An 18164-nucleotide genomic window follows, 5' to 3' on the forward strand; every position below is an offset into this window, starting at 1 on the left:
AGCAGAGACCCAGGACCTGCCCAAGACAGAATCACTTGGATCAGCATCTACACGTCCTGAGCCTATGATCTGAGCAGCACAAGCACAGTAGCTAAGAACCAAGACTCTAGACACAGATTTCCTGATTCAAGGCCAAGCCCTTGACAGTTAGCTGTCTGCCCTTATGCAAGTGACTTTACCTTTGTGTACCTGTTTCTCCTCTGAAAATGGGAGTGATAATATGTTCCTCATAGGGATGCTGAGGAGGCTAAATGAAGTAATCCAGAGGGTAGTTAGTAGCCACTTAATAAATGTTAGCAATTTTTACTACCATTGTCCTCCAGCAGAATTCATAGGCCCAATGGACCAATCTCAAAATCGGAATCTCCAGCCAGTGAATTCTCTCCTCCCGTCTGCTACAAGACGAGTCATCTCAGCCGCCAAGCACTTCCTGCCTTCTACCGACATGTGGGTGTCCTGTCCAGCTAACAAGACTGCATCTCCCTGAGCACAAGGACCGGGTCTAACACTTATCTAGTGGGCACTCAAATATTTTGCCAAGCGTATTTTTCCACATGATTTTATTTTTAAGCATTATACATACATCTATAAGTGCACTATGATATACTTTATGTACATGGATTAGGTGGCTGCTACAGGATAAGTGCCTCCTGGGACATGATCTTCTACGAGAGTAAGGTGTGGAGGAAAACAGATCAACTCAGGAGATGAAAACTAGACATGGATACAAAGAATGGACACAATATCCTCACCCTCTCCTCCCTCCTAGGTGGTCACCCCAAGACAGAAGACGTTAGTTGAGGACAGACAGAGGCACTTGGGCGGTGGCCACAGCCTCGCCACGTGCCCTAGACACTACGACACCCAGAGTGGAGACGTCCCGGTCACTGAACAGGTGAAGTGGCCCCTGCTGCCGCCTGCTTACTGGAGGACTCATCCTCTTGCCTCACAAAGACGTCAGAAAGATCCTTGTTTCCTTCCAGCTCTAGATTCTGAAGAAAGATCAAACACACGTGAACTTTGGTACACTGAGAACACCAGAATCAAAACAAATTCTAATCAAGGTAGCAAAGTAGTGACTACAAGAATGAGGTTTGTTCCAAGATTACAAGCAAAATTATGTCACAGCAAATATCATTTGCATGATAAAGCTGGTTCCAAATCCTTGCCAACCACAGGGCAAAAAACCCAAAAAGCAAGCCTTCTCTGGCTCTGGTTCTCCCTCTAAAGGGCCCAAGAGCTAAGCTGTTTGCCCTGGAAGGAGTAAGGGAAGTGGATGGGGAGGCCACCAGGAGCCCTGTCTACACGTGGCCTTTTCCAGGGCCTCCGCATCCTGCCCCATAAACCTCACCCCCTTGGTGACGTCCACAACAGCCTCTCGCTCTCCCATCTCTGCACAGGCCTTTTCCCTACCTCCCAATTCTTCCCCCACCCTCCTACCCCATGAATTCTCCACCAATCCCAGGCGATTGTTCCCTCAGACTAAATGATTGTCAGAAGTCCTTCTTGCTTAACTTCACCACCTCCCAGGTGTGACTTCTGCAGCTCAGCTTCCAGAAGTTGGTTAGCTTTGGCTAATGAGTCACACACTCCTGGCACTCAGGGCCATGGAGGCAGAGGGCCCGACATCTATCATGGATCCCAAGACCCATCACACCACGCATCTGTTGGGGAAAGCTCGTGACCAGAGTGGCTGACAAAGAATCCAGACAGGAGTGAAAGACCAGTAGAAAGTAGGCCAAAAAGAGGACCATGCTCTGGCACTAAGAATTCGTGAGAATTCTCCTGGTGGCTCTGAGTTCTCACACATCTCTATGGATTATCGTGGTGACTCTCAGGGCCAATGTTACCAGTCAAATCTCCTCAAACAGCCCACATCCAGGCCCCATAATGGCCTCAGCACTCAGCCCCACAGGTCATCTGGGGTCATCTCCCTCTTCTTCAAATGCTGAGCGCTCTGAGACCCCTTAGAGAGAGACTCGATTACAGCAAAATGAGCAAAGCAGGCCCTGCTGCTGAGGGCAGCGGAGCAGCGTTGGAGCTGACGTGACATGGCCGGCCTTGGGGAAGCCAGGGCATGACAATGCTTCTGAGTAGTTCCATTGGCTCCGTTTGGCTGGGAAGCTAGTGAGGGCCAGAGGGCTGCTCTCTCACAGGGGAGGGCAGGTTTCCGTGGAGAGACACAACCCAGGGCAGCACTGATTCTCAGACTGGCCCACCTGAGTGAAACCTGTAACCCTCTTAAATTGGACTCCAGATAAGTTTCTGAGCTTTGGAGGCACCAGACATTTCAGGAGCCTGTGAGTGCCAGGAGACCATACGCAGCGGGAGACCCCCAGCACCTCCGTCCGTGAGGATGGTGTGCAATTCCAGCCTCCCCCAGAAAAGCTTAGCAGAGACACTTGTGAACGTCAGACAGCTGCATGGCTTGTGTGAGCCCTTCCTCAGATGGGGAATCCTCTTCAGAGCCACTTGTGGATTTCTTGTCAGGATAACGATAGATCTTTTTATTTGTTTTTTTTTTTCTCTTAGTCATTCTTTCTTCACGTAGTTTGCTTCTGACCTCAGATACTTTGGGCTGCGTCAGGAATCACATGGACACATTCTCACGACCATCTCCCACAACCACACACATGCTGCACGCCCCCCAGCCTTGCCGTCATGACTTCGGAACGGGACACGTCATCTCTCCAGTCAGCCACTGCTGCTCACTGCCTTTAACCAGCAGCCACGCGAGCTCAGCATTCCCCAGGCGCCAACCATCCACGATGGCTGATGCATAATTGTTCACTCTTGGGAGCTAAGTGGGGTTATTTTGTTCAGGCCTCAGTTGTGAATACCCAGATGGTGCTTTCAGGACCAACAGTCAGCACCACAGTCGAATACACACAGCACGTGGTCCGGCTCAGTGGCCCTGCTACATCTGTTCTCCACCCAAAATCGAAACTAGCTTCTGCCAAATGGACAGTTTCTTCTTCAGCGAGGTCATGAGCTTAGAAACTGGCAAGAGAAAAAGTGGTCCCTGATTCCCGGTGGTAGGTCCACTGGGATTGGTTGGCAGCTGTGCTATAGGCCACCCTACAGGGGAACGTCCCTGCTTCGGGCCTGACAGTCAATCCAAAGCACAGCCAGACCTGGGAAATGGAGCCAATCATCACTGCTCTTGATTTCATTATGAGGCCAGAGGTCAGACACTGGCACACAGAAAATCCTGGGTGCTTCTACCAGCACCCCCTTTTTGCTACCACTCCATCACAATCTAATCAACCCTCTCAAACTGTACCTCAAGGTTCAGATAGGCATCACAGTCTAATACCGCCTCTCCCCTCCAGGGCAGAGCACCCGTCTAAGAGAAGGGTTAGAATCTGCCCTGGCAGTGCCCAGTGGCAGCTAGGCACCACCAGCCCTAGTGATGCTCATGGCATATGCCACAGCCCAGCCCATGAGCCTCCACATCAAGTGCCAAAGTCAGTGTTAGGGACCAGCTGCCTGGGGACTCTGAAGGACATCAAGTCTCAAGCAGTATCAAACGTATGGGTTTACCGGCTGCTTCCCTGGGGTGCCTGCCAGGTAGTATCAAGAGGCTCCTGAGAAGACAATCTCTGCCTGCTCCTTCAGTAACTGCCCCATAGCTGCTCAGCTCTGTTGGCTGGCATTGCACGATGAGGAGCCTGGCACACTGTCACAGTTGGCACTCCTGCTGTCACCTTCCTTGTGAAAGATATCTATTCCCAAGACTTTCACTGCTCTTGGTGGCTCCACCTTGCTGGCCGTTGCCTCCATATCTTAGTACCCTCTCTCCCTGCGTCTGTCTCCCTTTCATCCTCGCCTCTCCCCTCTCCCTTCTCTTGTCCACGTTTCCCATGTGTCTTCACTTTGGCGCTGGTAGAATTTGGCCTTTAAAGCCCTTGACAACCAATGATATAAAAGGACTTGTGTTTTCAGGTTGGGAACTGAGAAATCACAATTTCAGTATCTAAAATTTTCCCATTTGGGTCCTCCTCATTATTTTCATTGCTAATCACACCTGATGGCCTTTTTCTAAGGTACTTCAAGGTGCCTGGTCAATCCTCTGGGTTAAAAGTATTGCATAAGTCACTGTATTTAAGATATCCTATGAGGTTGCCCATGAAAGATCTAATAAAAAGCTCAAACAGGTTGACACAAATAGAGAATACTCCTGTGCTTACCAGATTTACCCACCTTTTCATTGGCTAAATGTAGGAGGCAGGCAAAGGCCAGAGGTACAGAGAGGTTCTGAGCCATGACGGGAGGTAGGCTGCGAAACAAAGAGGTGAGCATTTAGCCAGGTCACTGCAATTCTACACGTGATCTTAGAGAAAGGCTGAGGAGCAATGCAATGCTAGAAACAAAGGCTCTTTCATCAAGTGTAGATACACATGTCCGATGAATAAACTAATGAGAAACAAAGAAATGTTTCAGATACATTTTACAAGCAGGTTTGTCCAGTTTCTCATTTGGAAATAAAATATCGCCTATTCCATTCCAGCCATTAGTGCAGAAAAATGCCTTTTAAAGTTAGTCTATGTTAACTCATTTATCAATGCAGAGAAGAGAAGAGCTGCTAGGAGTGTTAAAACAGCAGGCGGGGTGCAGGGGCTTGGGTCTCACTGACAGCCCAGGCTGGAGCACTCTCGGCCGGGACCCGGAGGAGACGGCAGCATCCCCACGGTTGCTGGCACACACCTCTTCTGCAGGTCCTTTGTGAGCCTACTGAGCGTCTTCCCGTTGGCCACCTCCACCGGCTGCTCCTCTTCTCCAGTTTCTCTGTGGTTTGCCTAAAAGAAGGAGGACATTTACACATCACACATTTGGGACCAGGTCACTTTTGAGAGAGCAACATAAACTTGCAAAGTTGTATCTCCAAAAAGAAAAGTCTATATCTGAACAAAACCAAAACAATTTCTCAGTTATATTTTGAAGAAAAAAGATTCACAAAAGGGACTCAGCGCCGCAGCCCTGGACCATGACACTGGCATTTACCAAATGATGGTAAACATGGATGTCAATGGCCAGCACAATCCCAGTAAAGGAAAAATTGCAAAAAGGCTTCTAAGGTCCCTGTGAAAAAAGGGAAAGAAATGACAAAACAATAAGCCATGACCACTTATAGCTTCAACTGGACTCCATAGGCAAGGGCAGCACAGAATCCACATCTAAAAGTAGACTTACGCTTTCCACTCACACACACACAGGCACAAAACCGGGGCTGCCTCTTTGCTGGCAGGCAAACAGCTATGAAAGGATGTGTCTGCTATTTGCATTAAAATAACTCAGAACGTGTACAGGTAGTGGGGACAGCACTGGGTGACACGATAGATAAAACACTGATAATTATTGGAAGTTGGTGTCCCTTACACTATTCTATGTTCTCCCTACTTTTAAATGTGTTAGAATAGTTTCTTAATATAAGGTTGGCTTTTTTTTTTAAATAAACCTTTAATTAACCAGACTCCATGGAGAAGAGAGTATAAGTTGTTTAAATTCAAAGGTTAAGCAGAACCCCCTTCCTACTTGTTAAAAAGCACATTTCTCTTACATTTGCATCCCATTCCATTTGAGTTTGATAAAACCTTGTGAATATGACAGAAGCTTTATCTGACATCCAAAACTACACAGCTCAGGGTCCTCGATCAAACCATGAATTTTCACTTCTCAGCCAGCAGGAGAGGGTATAAGACAATGGGTTGGGTTTGGAAAGCTCAAAACATTCTCTGAGCAGAAGAGGAGATGGAGGGATTCTAGTTAACTCAGAGGTCCACTTAGTTGGAACAAGTTAATCAAGCTTTCACCTTGCTCTGAAGGAGAAAGAGACAATTTGACAGCATAATAATTTTTTTACATTTCTTTCCTGCTTAGAATACATTTCCCAAATCAGAATTATTAAATCAAAGGGCTTAAACATTTTATGGCTCCTGAGATGTTAGAAATGTGCTATGTAAAAGGGTCATTTATCAACTTAAATTGCACCAACAGCGAATAAGTAGTCCAATTTTTTCTCAACTCCATACTGAAAAACATTGATTTTAAAGCAGCATAAAGATGCTTTGTGTTTTTGATTACCAGCAAGGCTGAATGACCTCCTGGGTACCAGTTTACCATCTGTATCACCTTTTGCGTGACCTGCCTGCTCATATGAGCAGTTCCTTTCTCTCTCAGAGGTGTGATGTCCTCCTCGTGTTTCTGAATGAACGCTCTCTGCATTAGCTAGACTCATCCTGCAGCCTTAGACATCAGCCGCCCCCTTCCTACATGCCAGGCACCGGGAGAGAAAGCACGGCCCGTTACCTCGGCATCTGCTTGCTTTGAGGAGTCTGCCAGCAAATGCCACATGCTCTGCTTCAACTTCTTCATGTCCATCTTTTTGGCAGTCTTGGCATAATGAATTTCAATTTTATTTACCTGAAATAGGTATGTGACAAAGTAAAAGTAAGCAAATGAAAGAAACATTTACCATCAACTCAATATAAAATGAAAGTCTGGACTCGAAGAAAATCTAGTTAAAACCACAGAGTCACAGAGCTTTCTTTGGACATACTAACATAGAGTCCCTCACTTCCATCTAATTTCTTTTTGATCAAGTATAATCTACATTAAAGCTAACCTGGCATTCCAGTGTGAAAGAGATAAATGAGTCCAATACATACGAAAGCACCAGGCCTGTCACCTGGTATGGAACACATAGATGCTTAATGCACAAGAATTCAGTGAACATGCCACAACTAGAAGGACCTGCAACTAAGATACACAACTATGTACCAGGGGGGATTTGAGGAGATAAAGCAGGGGGAAAAAAAAAAAAAAAAAAAAGAATTCAATGAGTTGAATCTGGCCAAGATTTTCCAGAGCCAAATAGCTGGCCACACCCAAGCAACACAGAAACCCATGTTTACTGCCTACAGCCTTCATTCACACAACTCTACTTGTGTGACTGGCTCACCCCTAGTCCTATGGTTGATCACGAACTTTGGAGAGATGCCTAGTTCCACACACGGCTAATTAGCATCAGCTCATTCCCTACAGCTCTATGCAAGAATCAGCCACTTGGAGAGCAACAGGTTAAAAGTGAGAAGAAAACAAATCAAGCTCAAACCAATACAGGAGGCAAATTAAACAGATCTCAGGCAAACAATATAAAATATAATTCTTGGGGCTGGCCCAATGGCATAGTGGTTAAGTTCACAAGTCCCACTTCAGTGGCCCAGGGCTCATGGGTTCAGATCCTGGGCATGGACCTATGCACCGCTCATCAAGTCAGGCTGTGGTAGCGTCCCACACACAAAATAGAGCAAGATTGGCACAGATGTTAGCTCAGTGACAGTCTTCCTCAACCAAAAAGAGGAAGATTGACAATGGTTGTTAACTCAGGGCCAGTCTTCCTCACCAAAAAAAAAAAAAGAAAGAAAGAAAGAAAGAAAGAAAGAAAGAAATATATATACACAAAATATAATTCTTGGCTTTATCTTTACCTTCTGAGGCTCCGCTACCAGATTGGACTCCCCGTAAGTGGTGATATCTAATCCTTGGACTTCAGGCAGGTCATCGTTCTCCTGTGTTGTCTTAGGTGGATGGTGAGGATCAGGTGTAAGGTCAAGGGTCCCAACTGGTCCCACAAATAAGTCATCTGACTCTTCAGAATCACTGTCTGCAGCCTGGGCAAGGAAACAGCTCAAGTTTGGAAGCAGCTGTCTGAGGGGCTTAGAAATACCTTCGAAACAGACTCTGTATTTACACAGCAAGAGCAGAGCAGCAGTGAGTCAAGCCTCAGATGGACTTCTAGGTGCCTCTAGTTATCTTCCTGTTGCACATAAACCCTACTAGGGAGGTACCTATTGACTAAGACCTCTGGAGTGAGAAAAGGAACTCAATAATCGCAACTGCCACAGTGTCCCCTTTGCTTCTAACAAATCTAGGATTCCATTTTACAGAAAGTATTCCTGAAACACCAGAGATGTGACGTGTTGGCCGGCCGGCAGCAGGTGAGAAGTTGTTCTGGGACGGAGCCCAGTGGGAACAGATCAGATCTCTGGGGTGGGGCCCAGGAACTCGTTTTTTAATAGGCTCTCCAGGTGAGTCTTACACACACTCAAAGTTTGAGAGGCACTGGTCAGAGATCAGTCTGGGTTTCACAAAAATATAACCACCTAACTCTCCTCCGAGTGAGAAAATAAGGTGAATAAACTCTTCTTCCAATTCTTTTCCCTTTCCCCACACACAGGGACAAGATGAGGCCAATATTTCCCCATCTGTGACTTACATTTGCTGTCCCACCTGCAGACTCACATGGAATATTGAGATTATTTAGTCTAACCAAGGTCTGAAGATGAAGGGTAGCTTGCACAAGTTCACAGCATGAGAACCAAAGCAGAGCTCCAAGCCTGGTCTCCTGAGATGTACCTCATTAGGACACACCATCTTCATATGTATATGTTTTGTTTCCCCAGGCAAAATATTAGTTCCTAAGAGCAGGAAGAGTGTTTCTTTTCCTCTGAAATCCCAAAACAGCCAAAAAGAGTGCTTTGCACAGGTGAAGACTCCCTCTCACGTTGACTGGCTTCCTGGAGTACATCCACCTTTTCCTGCATGCAGGGCTCAAAGTGAGGCAGGCCAAGGTGGTGGCTCTTGTCTCAGCTCTGCTCAGTACCCTGAGGCCTGGGGCAGGGCAGGCAGCCGTAAATGCCGCGTGATTCAGCATTTCCTACAGCCTTCCACTATAGAGGAAAGGGGCAGATGGGGAGCAGGAAAGAGACTCTTCTGCTTAGGAGAGAGGACGAGCTCTTCCCCCTTTACCTGTAATCCAGGGCAGAAGTTGGAGGTGTCGTTCGGGTTGTTGTAATCATAGTCTCCAATTTCTTCATAATGCACGGTCCCTGTCCTCTCGCCTTGGGCCATTCTAAGTAACTAGAATGAAGGAAAGAACAAGTACAGAAAGCAATTTCTAGAAAAGCAGCTACTACGAGAGGTTGGGGAAATAATCTTAGTCCCTACGGTCAATGTCCTAAAATTTTAGAGTTGTGAGGGCCCTGAGAAGTCATCTAATCCAACCGAAGTTTCAACTGCACACTTCCGTGCTAGAGCAAGCCCAGCGTGGCAGGGCGCAGAGCCTGCGTCTGTCCCACACAAACCAGAGCAGCTGGGTTGCAATTAAGTCTGCACACAATTTTATTTGAAAAAGGGTTCCTTCATTAAAAATAAAACTGCCCATAGCTATCTGAAAAGAAGTCAACTTGCTGCTGCTTGAACAGTTCTGATAGGAAACTCGATCACTGGTGTCAGTCATAAGCAGCCTGCCCACTCGTGGGGCCATCACTGCTCCCTACACAGCTACAGGGAGAAACACCCAGCTCTGCTCCCCGTCGTTACACCCACGGTCTCTTATTCCGCCTTCCAGAGCCTCGCAGAACAGGTCTGTCTCCCCTCTTGGGAGTGCCTATTGACCACAGTCCTTCAGATAGTTGCAGACCCTTAGACCAGTGACTTTTACCTGGCATATGTGTCTGTGGGGTGAAGAAAATGGGGTTAAAGGTACGTACAATTTACAAAAGCACACTGAATATTTTAATAGAATGATATACTCCAAAAGCAGCCAAAAAACAATGTTTTTGCAGTACAAATCCAAAAATAATATTAAACATGGATATTTATTGAATTAAGAAATGCCCACTTTCTTCCACTGTTCCTCGTGACACAATTCCTAAATGCCTATCCATCTGGAATACTCTCCTCTGGACACACTCTAAGCTGTCCACAGCCTACAAGAGATGTTTCAGGAAGGATATGTGCCCACTCGTGTGTTGGCTGGTTGCTATCAGAATCACCCTTTAAGATGTTAAACTGGATGAGTGGTTGATCTGTATGGTCTCTAGCCATACAGAATGTTTAATAATCCAGGGTTTACTTTCCAGTGTTCAACAGGCATTTCCTACTACTGCTCTGCTGGAAGGATGAGGGATCTCTGGCTCTTGCTGCTTGGCTGCCCTACTACACACAGGGAAACTTGGTCCTGTGGATAATCAGACGGAGAAGTTCTTTTCTCTATAAGAAACAATAATGGGAAAAATAAAAACCCAAAAAACCACCCCTGGAGTGCAACGATCCAATGACTTTGTTCTATCACCTTCACTTCTGAAAATGCAAATTACCACTTAGGCCAAATTCTTCAAACGCTCAAAATAAGGGCTGGAGGGAGGGAAGGTGGCTTTTGGCACAGAAGACCGCTGGAGGCTGGGCCAGGCTTGGCGAAGTGTCCTACTATCTTGCTTCAGCTCCCAGCAGCTTGGCTTGCTCCTCTGCCTCAGCACTGTATTTTCAGATTAGAGCAAGCTGCTGCTGGCATCTAACCAATCCTGACCGTAGCCATAGCTGCTACTACTGCTACCATTTTGCATCTTTCTGCATTTTTTTCTTTTTAGTGACAAAAATTGACACATAACATTATATTAGTTCTTTCTACACTTTAAAGAGTATTTCTGTTAAATGAATAGTATTGATTAAAAAGAAAATTATATCAGGGTTGGTTTATAAAAACAGAATGTGAGATATCAATGATTTCAGGGAACTGTTTACATATCATTAAGACCTTGTAGAGAAACAGGCAAAATGAGGAAGAAGAAACCGTAAGCTGTTTGTATACCTGACACAAGATGAAAACAACCAGGAACGCAAATGAGCAGAGTTCAGATAAAACAGAACTTAACATGAACCACTGCCTGGTTGCCTGGCAACAGGACATGCGCTTGCTACTAGCATCACCAAAAGAGCCACAGGCAAACGAAGTGAACAGTAATTGGGGTGTCGCAGTGGGCTTGAGTCTCCACCTAGATCATGAGGGAGGCAACGTGGGCTGGAGAGGACATCTGGCTAGTGAATCCACAACTTCAATGAGAAAGTGAGAGAATCAAGAAATAACTAACATCTTGTAAAAAATTCAACAAAAGATTTTATGTTTATCCCTCTAGCATTTCAGCATGTAGGCCTCAGTCCATCTAGCATCCTAACCAGGTGAGGTACCTCCAAATCTTTAGGTGCCTCTAGCTTATAAGCTTTTCCCTTTAGTTTTGATCTTTCAGTTTGATCCCTTTAGACTTGATCTTCCAGTAACTCCCCTTGGCTGACACACATTCCTCCTTACACCCTGTCCTTTTCCTCAAAGGCACTGTCTGACAGTCATGCTACCAGCCACTTGATACCTCCAATGATATAAACAAGCTCAACAACAGTGGCCTTGAGGAAGCAGGAGCAGCCTTACCCTGGTGCCTGGTTTGAGATGCAGCTGGACAAGATCATTAGTCTCGTAGTGGAAATCCGTAGGAAGAGTGGTGGCTCTCCAAGTCTGGTTCTCTAAAGTGGACTTGGACAGAATAGTAGCAGCCTAGTAATTAAAAAAAGAAAAAAGTAGTTTTTAGGTGTCTTTAATAAAAATGGTCAACTTTCTTTTTGGAAGGAGCTTCAGCACTAGTCTATCATCAGAGTTTCCAGTTCTGTATAAAAGAGTAATTTTCCTAGACATTTTTCATATTCTGAACTTGATTCTCTGTGCCACTGAGTTTGGGACTGTTTCTCAATTCCTCTAGGGATGAAGGGAGAATGAAGCCATATGTTTACTCTAAGAGTTAAATTTACAATGAATTTTTAAAAATCACATCTAAAATGGAAAGAGGAGTGCAAAGAGTAATTTAAGGAGGCACAAATGATAATAAATCCAGCACAAACCTTTGTTTTTTGAAAATACACATCAAAGTCAATATCATCATCAAAGTCGATTTCAAAATCTTTCTTTGTACTCTTCTTTCTGTTCTCTGCTTGTGAGGCAGCATCGTCTGCAGAAATGGACACAGATGTCAACACTGTTCACGTTTGAGGCCTACGTTACTTATCCCCTCCCAAGATCTACTGACAGCCTTATCAGCTGTAAGACAGCATTTATGTCTGAGCATCACAACACACCAGGAAAGGCAAATCATTTACCTAATTTTCATCCGTAACTTATAATTTGTGTTTTTGCTAAAACACAATAAAGGGATATGCTAATTAATCCCTTCTTTTCAAAGACAGAATGCAAACACATGACGCTGGCAGAGCCCCTCAGAGGTCTGCAGTGTACTGCCTTGTGCAGTAACTCACGTGGGCCCTCTGAGCCCGGTGGTCATTCCCACCTATGGCCACTGTTCGAAGTCACGGGGCTGCTGGTGGGTAGGACAAAGTCATGAGCCCCGCCTTCCCGACTCCAGGTGCTCACTCTTCCCACTCAGAGGCCTCAGTCTCAACTGACCCCTCATCCTAGACCGGGCCAACTGACTGCCGAAGCCGGAGGCTGGCTTATCTCTGTATGCTTCTTCAGCTTATCAGGAGATGCAACAGGACAACGACTGGCATTTCCCTTCCTCAACTGAACTACTGACTGGCTGGTCATCTACATGATCTCTTTTCTTCAAGTTTCATCTAGAAGTACATACGTTTGTGTCGGGGTCTAAAGCGCCAGTGATCCGGGCCAGCCCACATTGACATGGTACGGGGACTGAAATAAGAATATTCTCCAGGTTTCATGGAAAGAAGAGGGCACATGGTCGTAATGTCTCCATCCCCGAGGGGAATCATTTCTTCCCTGTAAACACATGAAATCATGTTCTTACATGTACAGTGACATCTGTGTCGATATACATAATTGTGTATTTACATGTAAGGCAGCATATGATACAGGTGAAGGCTCTTCCTGCCTACCTTTCCACAAATGAGCCACATTTCTAGAGGAAGCCCAGTATAAATACTTCATCACAACTCCTGAGCCTGTACTTCATCCAAGTGTTTTTGCTTCTCTTAATTTTATAACAATATGATGATACCTACACAAATACTTTGGATATTTCAAAGGGCTTCATAAAATACAAGTTTACCCATGTGAGAGACAAGAAAACAGAGGTAGAAAGAAGTTCAGTTTTTACACAAGACTACACAGCTAGCAGGAGAGCGGGGAGTTGGCCACAATTCCCTGAATCCCAGCTTCAGGCTCCCTGCCACACGGATGACAGTATCTCATTCTTTCTTCACCGTCCTTCTGTAAATGACGGCTCCACTAGCCCTGCTGTGGTTCCTACTAAAAGTGAAAAAGATGCTACTCTAATCTATGTCCCCCAGATGACTGGGGTCCCCCATTCTCCATCTGCTCAGCCATCTAGCTCAAATCTTTGCTGCGTGAGACGTGTCTAACTGGCGGGTCCAGCATGGTGGCTTCGGTTTGGTTTTTCACTCTTTCTGCCCAGGTACTAGAATGTGAGGGAGCATTCTCCTAAAGGCCTCTGACTCAGCAGAAAGCACATCAGTGCTGCTACACTGCCCTCTGAAGATAAAGACAACAGGGAAACTTCAGACGGTGACGGGCTTTTACCTGTATTGAGCCATAAATATCAATCCTCTATATTACGCCTTATGGAATAAGCTAAACAAGCTTTAAAAGGGGACTTCGCCTTTATCTATAGAATCTTTTCTTAAAAACCAGGAAACTGTATTTTTGTGTAATTAATAATTTAAAAAATGAAAATATACTAAAAAATTCACATTTCTAGTCTAGTCTGTAGAATGCCTAACCTACGTTATCAGCTAGACTGTATGCATGGTGAACTCCAGGGGCGAAAGAAGACAGCTTCAGCAGCATCCCCTCAATTCTCATGGATGCTCTTCTGTTAAAGTTTTGGCAGTTGGGCTGAGAACTTATTGGGAACTTACGGGCAAAGCTATAAAGAGCTTGGCTCCCATCCTCTGAGAGTTGGGGGGCCAAAACTGGCCTGAGGCCCTGGAGGCCTGAACTCTAGCCATTTAATAATTCTCTCAATACACAATGCTATGTGGAGGGAACCCTACTGGTCCCAACTCCCCCACTCAACAACTAACTTAACCCAGTGTCCCCATCAAACTTCTCTAATCCCTGTGGAGGAGCTCTTTATTTCTTCTACCCACCCACCCCAGGCCCCAAACATACAGCCTTTCCTTCAATTCAGCACCAGTTCAGTCAAGCTGCACTAAAACCTGCAGGTCAACGGTTTCCTCCCAGCTGGCTCCTAGCACATCACCCCACACGCAGCAGAATGCCTCATTCTTGCAGGCACGGAGCAGGCTGTGGTCTTTAACCACAGTGAGCCTCTTATAAAGGAGTGTGTGCACACCGAGACCAGCTAGAGAACACCGGGCCCACTGCTGCAGGACAGAGGAGTGCAGCCGAGATGCTCTTGGACATAAAGCACTTTCTCAGACGTATCCTTCTTAATGTATGATGTGCACACTTGTCAAAGTGTTGCCATCCAGGGACCAATAACATGGGGCATCTTATGTAACGCTGTATTTATAATTTGGCTTTGCCCCTACCCCACCTTGAGCTAAAGAAGCCCTCAAAGACCCTGGGTGCACAGAACAATCACCCAGGGACATTTGGGAAAGTAGTGATGCAGAGCCTGGCCTCAGAGACCCTCAGTTAAGTGGTCTGGGGTGGAGCCTACCATCCAACGCCCATTATGTGCAGCCAGGATTGGTCAAAGGTGCTGAGCGAGTCCCAGCTCCACCCTATTGCTTAAGCTCTCCGAGCTTGTTTTCCCATCTATAAAATGGGGATAACAGGACCAGATTATAGGTTGTCACAAGGATTGATTACATTTTATACATAAATGATGTGAAATAATGCAGGTAAGGTACCCGGCACTGTGTCTGGCACAAATCCAGAGCAGTAAGGTACTCAATAAACATCAGATAGTACTATTATCATCTAGTCTCAACCCTTCATTTTATGGATGAGAAAAAGACCCTAAAAGGTAATGCCACTTACCCCACATCTCACAGCTATCCATGGCAGAGTCAAGTCTTCAGTTTAAACACTTCCTGAGCTCTCAGGAAAGGCCAGCATCATACCAAGGGTAGGGGATTTCAAGATGGACAAAACCTGAGACTGGAACCTAAGCCCCTGCCCTCAATGCACTCAGTAGGATGGATTCCAAGATTTTGTTCTGTTCGAAACTTGGGAGAGAAATGGAGACTTTTGTGCAAAATTTGCTCAAAATAACCATCTATAGTTATAAAAAAATGAAAATGACTACAGCCCTTTGCTACCCTCAGTTCCTCAGATGTCACCTCACTCTTTAGGAAAAGCGATAGCTCCTTTGACATTTGAAAATGATATTAAAAGACCTCATCCCACCAACTGGCCTACCATTTCTCACCTCTTAGAAGATAGGTTGGGAGCAGAGACAAAATTGCAGGTATACCGATAGCACAAATCAGTGAGGAGGGAGCCCACAGACCTAGATGGGTAATTTTGCCTTGACGTGCCAAACGTTCAGTCCCTCGACCTCTACTTGGATTTGAAGAGACATTATGAATCTGATCATTTCCCACCTTGGCAGAAAAATTGAGCTCAAGAAAGCAATCTCTTATCCTGGACACAGTCAAGCAATGCTCTTAAAGGGATTTTTGCTTCAGTGGGAAACTATAGGACAACTTCTAAAGTTTTACCCCTACTAAGCCAGCTTGGCTGTCCCCAGTCCGGGGCTTGCAAAGCTGCTGCCAAAGGCCCAGGAGTTAGCAGAGGGTCTGCTCGTTCTAGCGGAACGTCCTACACCCAAACCCATTCAAAACCTTTAGAGGCCCTCGGCTCTACAGCATTGTGGGGGCCCGCTTCCAAATGATATCCAAAATTAAAACAGTATCAATCAAGTTATATACAAGCCAACAAAGTTCTGATTTTTCTTATGATACTTCCTAGAATAATTAAAAATTTAAATCACTATAGACCAATTCTCCCACCTCCCCTCCCACTCTATATGCTCAATTTGCTTCTTTCATTTTCTCTGCTCTGGGGGCCGGCCCGGTGGTGCAGCAGGTAAGTGCGCATGTGCTGCTTCGGTGGCCCGGGGTTCGCTGGTTCGGATCCCAGGTGCGGACATGACACTGCTTGTCAAGCCATGCTGTGGTAGGCGTCCTACATATAAAGTAGAGGAAGACGGGCACGGATGTTAGTCCAGGGCCAGTCTTCCTCAGCAAAAACAGGAGGATTGGCAGCAGATGTTAGCTCAGGGCTAATCTTCCTCAAAAAAAAAATTTTTTCTCTGCTTTGCTCATGCCCAGTCTGTCTATCTGGTATCCCAGCACTACCCAACCCCCTCTCTGCCTGACCCTTCAAGCAGGGGCCACTTTTTTCTCCAAGCAACACACAAGCCTATTTCTGTCTATAACTGATATGGAGTGATTTAGTCAAAAGCCAGACTAAATGCAGTGTCGAGAGGGAATGCGCTCCATGCTACTAAAATGCAAGCGGTAACAATGGCCAGCACTGAAGCAGCTACTATATCCCTGGTACTTTGTTCCAGCACTTTACATATTTTAGTCCTACCTAAACTCCTGCAATGTCAGTTTTATAACCAGTTGCTGGCTGAGCAAACACTCAAGGCAGGTGTGATTCCACTGTGAGTCAGAATGGCTCAGCCTGTGTGGACAACTCGGCGCACAAGTCCAGCCAATCACAGAGATGAAATTAGATTGTCCCAGCAGGGACTCTGTTAAGAACTACGGGAAACTCCTATGGGAACAATTCCCACAGTCCTGACAGCCTTACTGGCAGCTCTGAACGTGGCAGGGCTCCTCTGAGCTCCTGACTTCTTCGGGGTCCCCAGCTGTGGTGTGGTCGGGTTCATCGTTATCATCAAAGTCGTCTTCCAGGGGCCCCTTCAGGAAGTCCCCGCAGTCACTCTCCTCCACCTCGGCGTTGATGTCGAACACCTCGTCATTCTTCTTAAACTTGTCTACCAGGGCCGACACCGACTGGAGGGGAGAGAGGCTTCTCTAGTACTCCTCTTCCCCAGAAATTCCCCAGTCACCGCCGGGGGAACGGCCTCACTGGACGTGCCTTCTCACCCCTAAATTCCAGTTTCCAGCCTCCTCCCCTCCCCATCCCCCAGGGCCAGTGTTCTCATGACAGTGAAGCACTGAGGAAGTTTATATTGTGTGGCACAGGATGAAGCTGTATTGTTATTAGGTACATTTTGTAAAACATGGAACAGGAATCTGTATCCATTAACTGCATGTTTAGAGAAAGCAGTTTTCCATGGAGATCATTTATTTTGGAAGTGGTAGTAAGCAGGCTAAAGGGGGCCATGCTAAAAATACACAGAGGAAAGCTTTACACATGACAATTTCTCAGGAAGCTCTGTGCCAAGGGACTCGACCCCAAAGAGCAGGAAATTCCTCGAGCTTGACAGCAGCCTAAGACCAAAGGCCACTGGGATAACCATGTTAAAGAGTAAACCTGATAAAAAATGGGCACCCAGAACGGCAGGGCTGCCTCACCCTAGGGAAGCAGAGAAGAGGGGACACGAAGCCGATCTCAGGATTCATGTGGCTACCTAGTGCTCCTGCTGGAGTTCATAACCCCATTCCTACCCCCCAGGTTTTGGTCCCTAAAGAAGTGCCAAAGGAAATATTTTCTGTACTCTTGGCTAAATAAAAATAATGCCACAGTTTTGGTTCCCATTGGGCAGAACATATCTTGGGCCATCTCACTGAAACCACCAGCTGTTGGAGAAAGGCCCAGAGCCTTTAGAAGTCCAAAAGTTGACCACACCTCATTATGTGTTTCACTGTCCCAATTAGTGAACTGGAAGCCGGCCAGGGAAGGGCAGATCTGGCGATCTTCGGCACACTGCTGCAAGGGCGCTGGAGGACAGGAAGATTGCACAGAGATCAGAGGTGGATGCAGCACACGCTTCACGCCCTCGGAACGACCAGAGCAGCACTGAGAAGAGAGGTACAGTCCCCTCTTGTTCTCTGGCGCCAAGCTCTGTGTCACAGACTGCTCTCCAGGGACAGGGCAGATGCTCAGGAACACCCACACTGGAGGCGGGCTCCGCACTGGCATTCCAAGACGTGGCAAACACTAGGGTAGAAACCTGAAGCACCGGCATTTGACTCTGAAATGGACTCCATGCCCGTGCGGGAAACAGAAACCCTTCCTTCCAGTGTACTGAGAGCACAACCAGTCAGTGATGCTGCTTGTCTCATCCCAAACTGAGTCAGCTATGGATTACTCTCCTCAAAGGAAAAGTGGCCCAGCTGAGAGCATAAACTCGAAAAATAGGCTCTTAGCACAAAATAGTTAAACTTCGCAA

At 46.2% G+C, this 18164-nt stretch overlaps 1 protein-coding gene across 3 annotated transcripts in view; it reads right to left on the reverse strand.

Annotated features, from left to right (window-relative positions):
* Window positions 1-543: 543 nt before the first annotated feature.
* The window catches only part of NCAPH (non-SMC condensin I complex subunit H), a 34024-nt gene continuing 16403 nt past the window's right edge, over window positions 544-18164 (reverse strand). For all 3 annotated transcript variants that reach the window (XM_046663458.1, XM_046663459.1, XM_046663457.1), the window contains exons 8-18: window positions 17621-17712; window positions 16616-16821; window positions 12477-12625; window positions 11734-11840; window positions 11270-11392; window positions 8812-8922; window positions 7491-7673; window positions 6310-6423; window positions 4708-4799; window positions 4204-4279; window positions 544-992 (exon numbers count right to left, since the gene is read on the reverse strand). In XM_046663458.1, the coding sequence (XP_046519414.1) occupies window positions 885-992; window positions 4204-4279; window positions 4708-4799; window positions 6310-6423; window positions 7491-7673; window positions 8812-8922; window positions 11270-11392; window positions 11734-11840; window positions 12477-12625; window positions 16616-16821; window positions 17621-17712 (1361 nt within the window). In that variant the 3' untranslated portion in view covers window positions 544-884. The remainder of the gene's footprint in view (window positions 993-4203; window positions 4280-4707; window positions 4800-6309; window positions 6424-7490; window positions 7674-8811; window positions 8923-11269; window positions 11393-11733; window positions 11841-12476; window positions 12626-16615; window positions 16822-17620; window positions 17713-18164) is intronic.

The sequence above is a fragment of the Equus quagga genome, chromosome 5 (assembly GCF_021613505.1).
Source record: "Equus quagga isolate Etosha38 chromosome 5, UCLA_HA_Equagga_1.0, whole genome shotgun sequence".
Taxonomy (NCBI): Eukaryota; Metazoa; Chordata; class Mammalia; order Perissodactyla; family Equidae; genus Equus; species Equus quagga.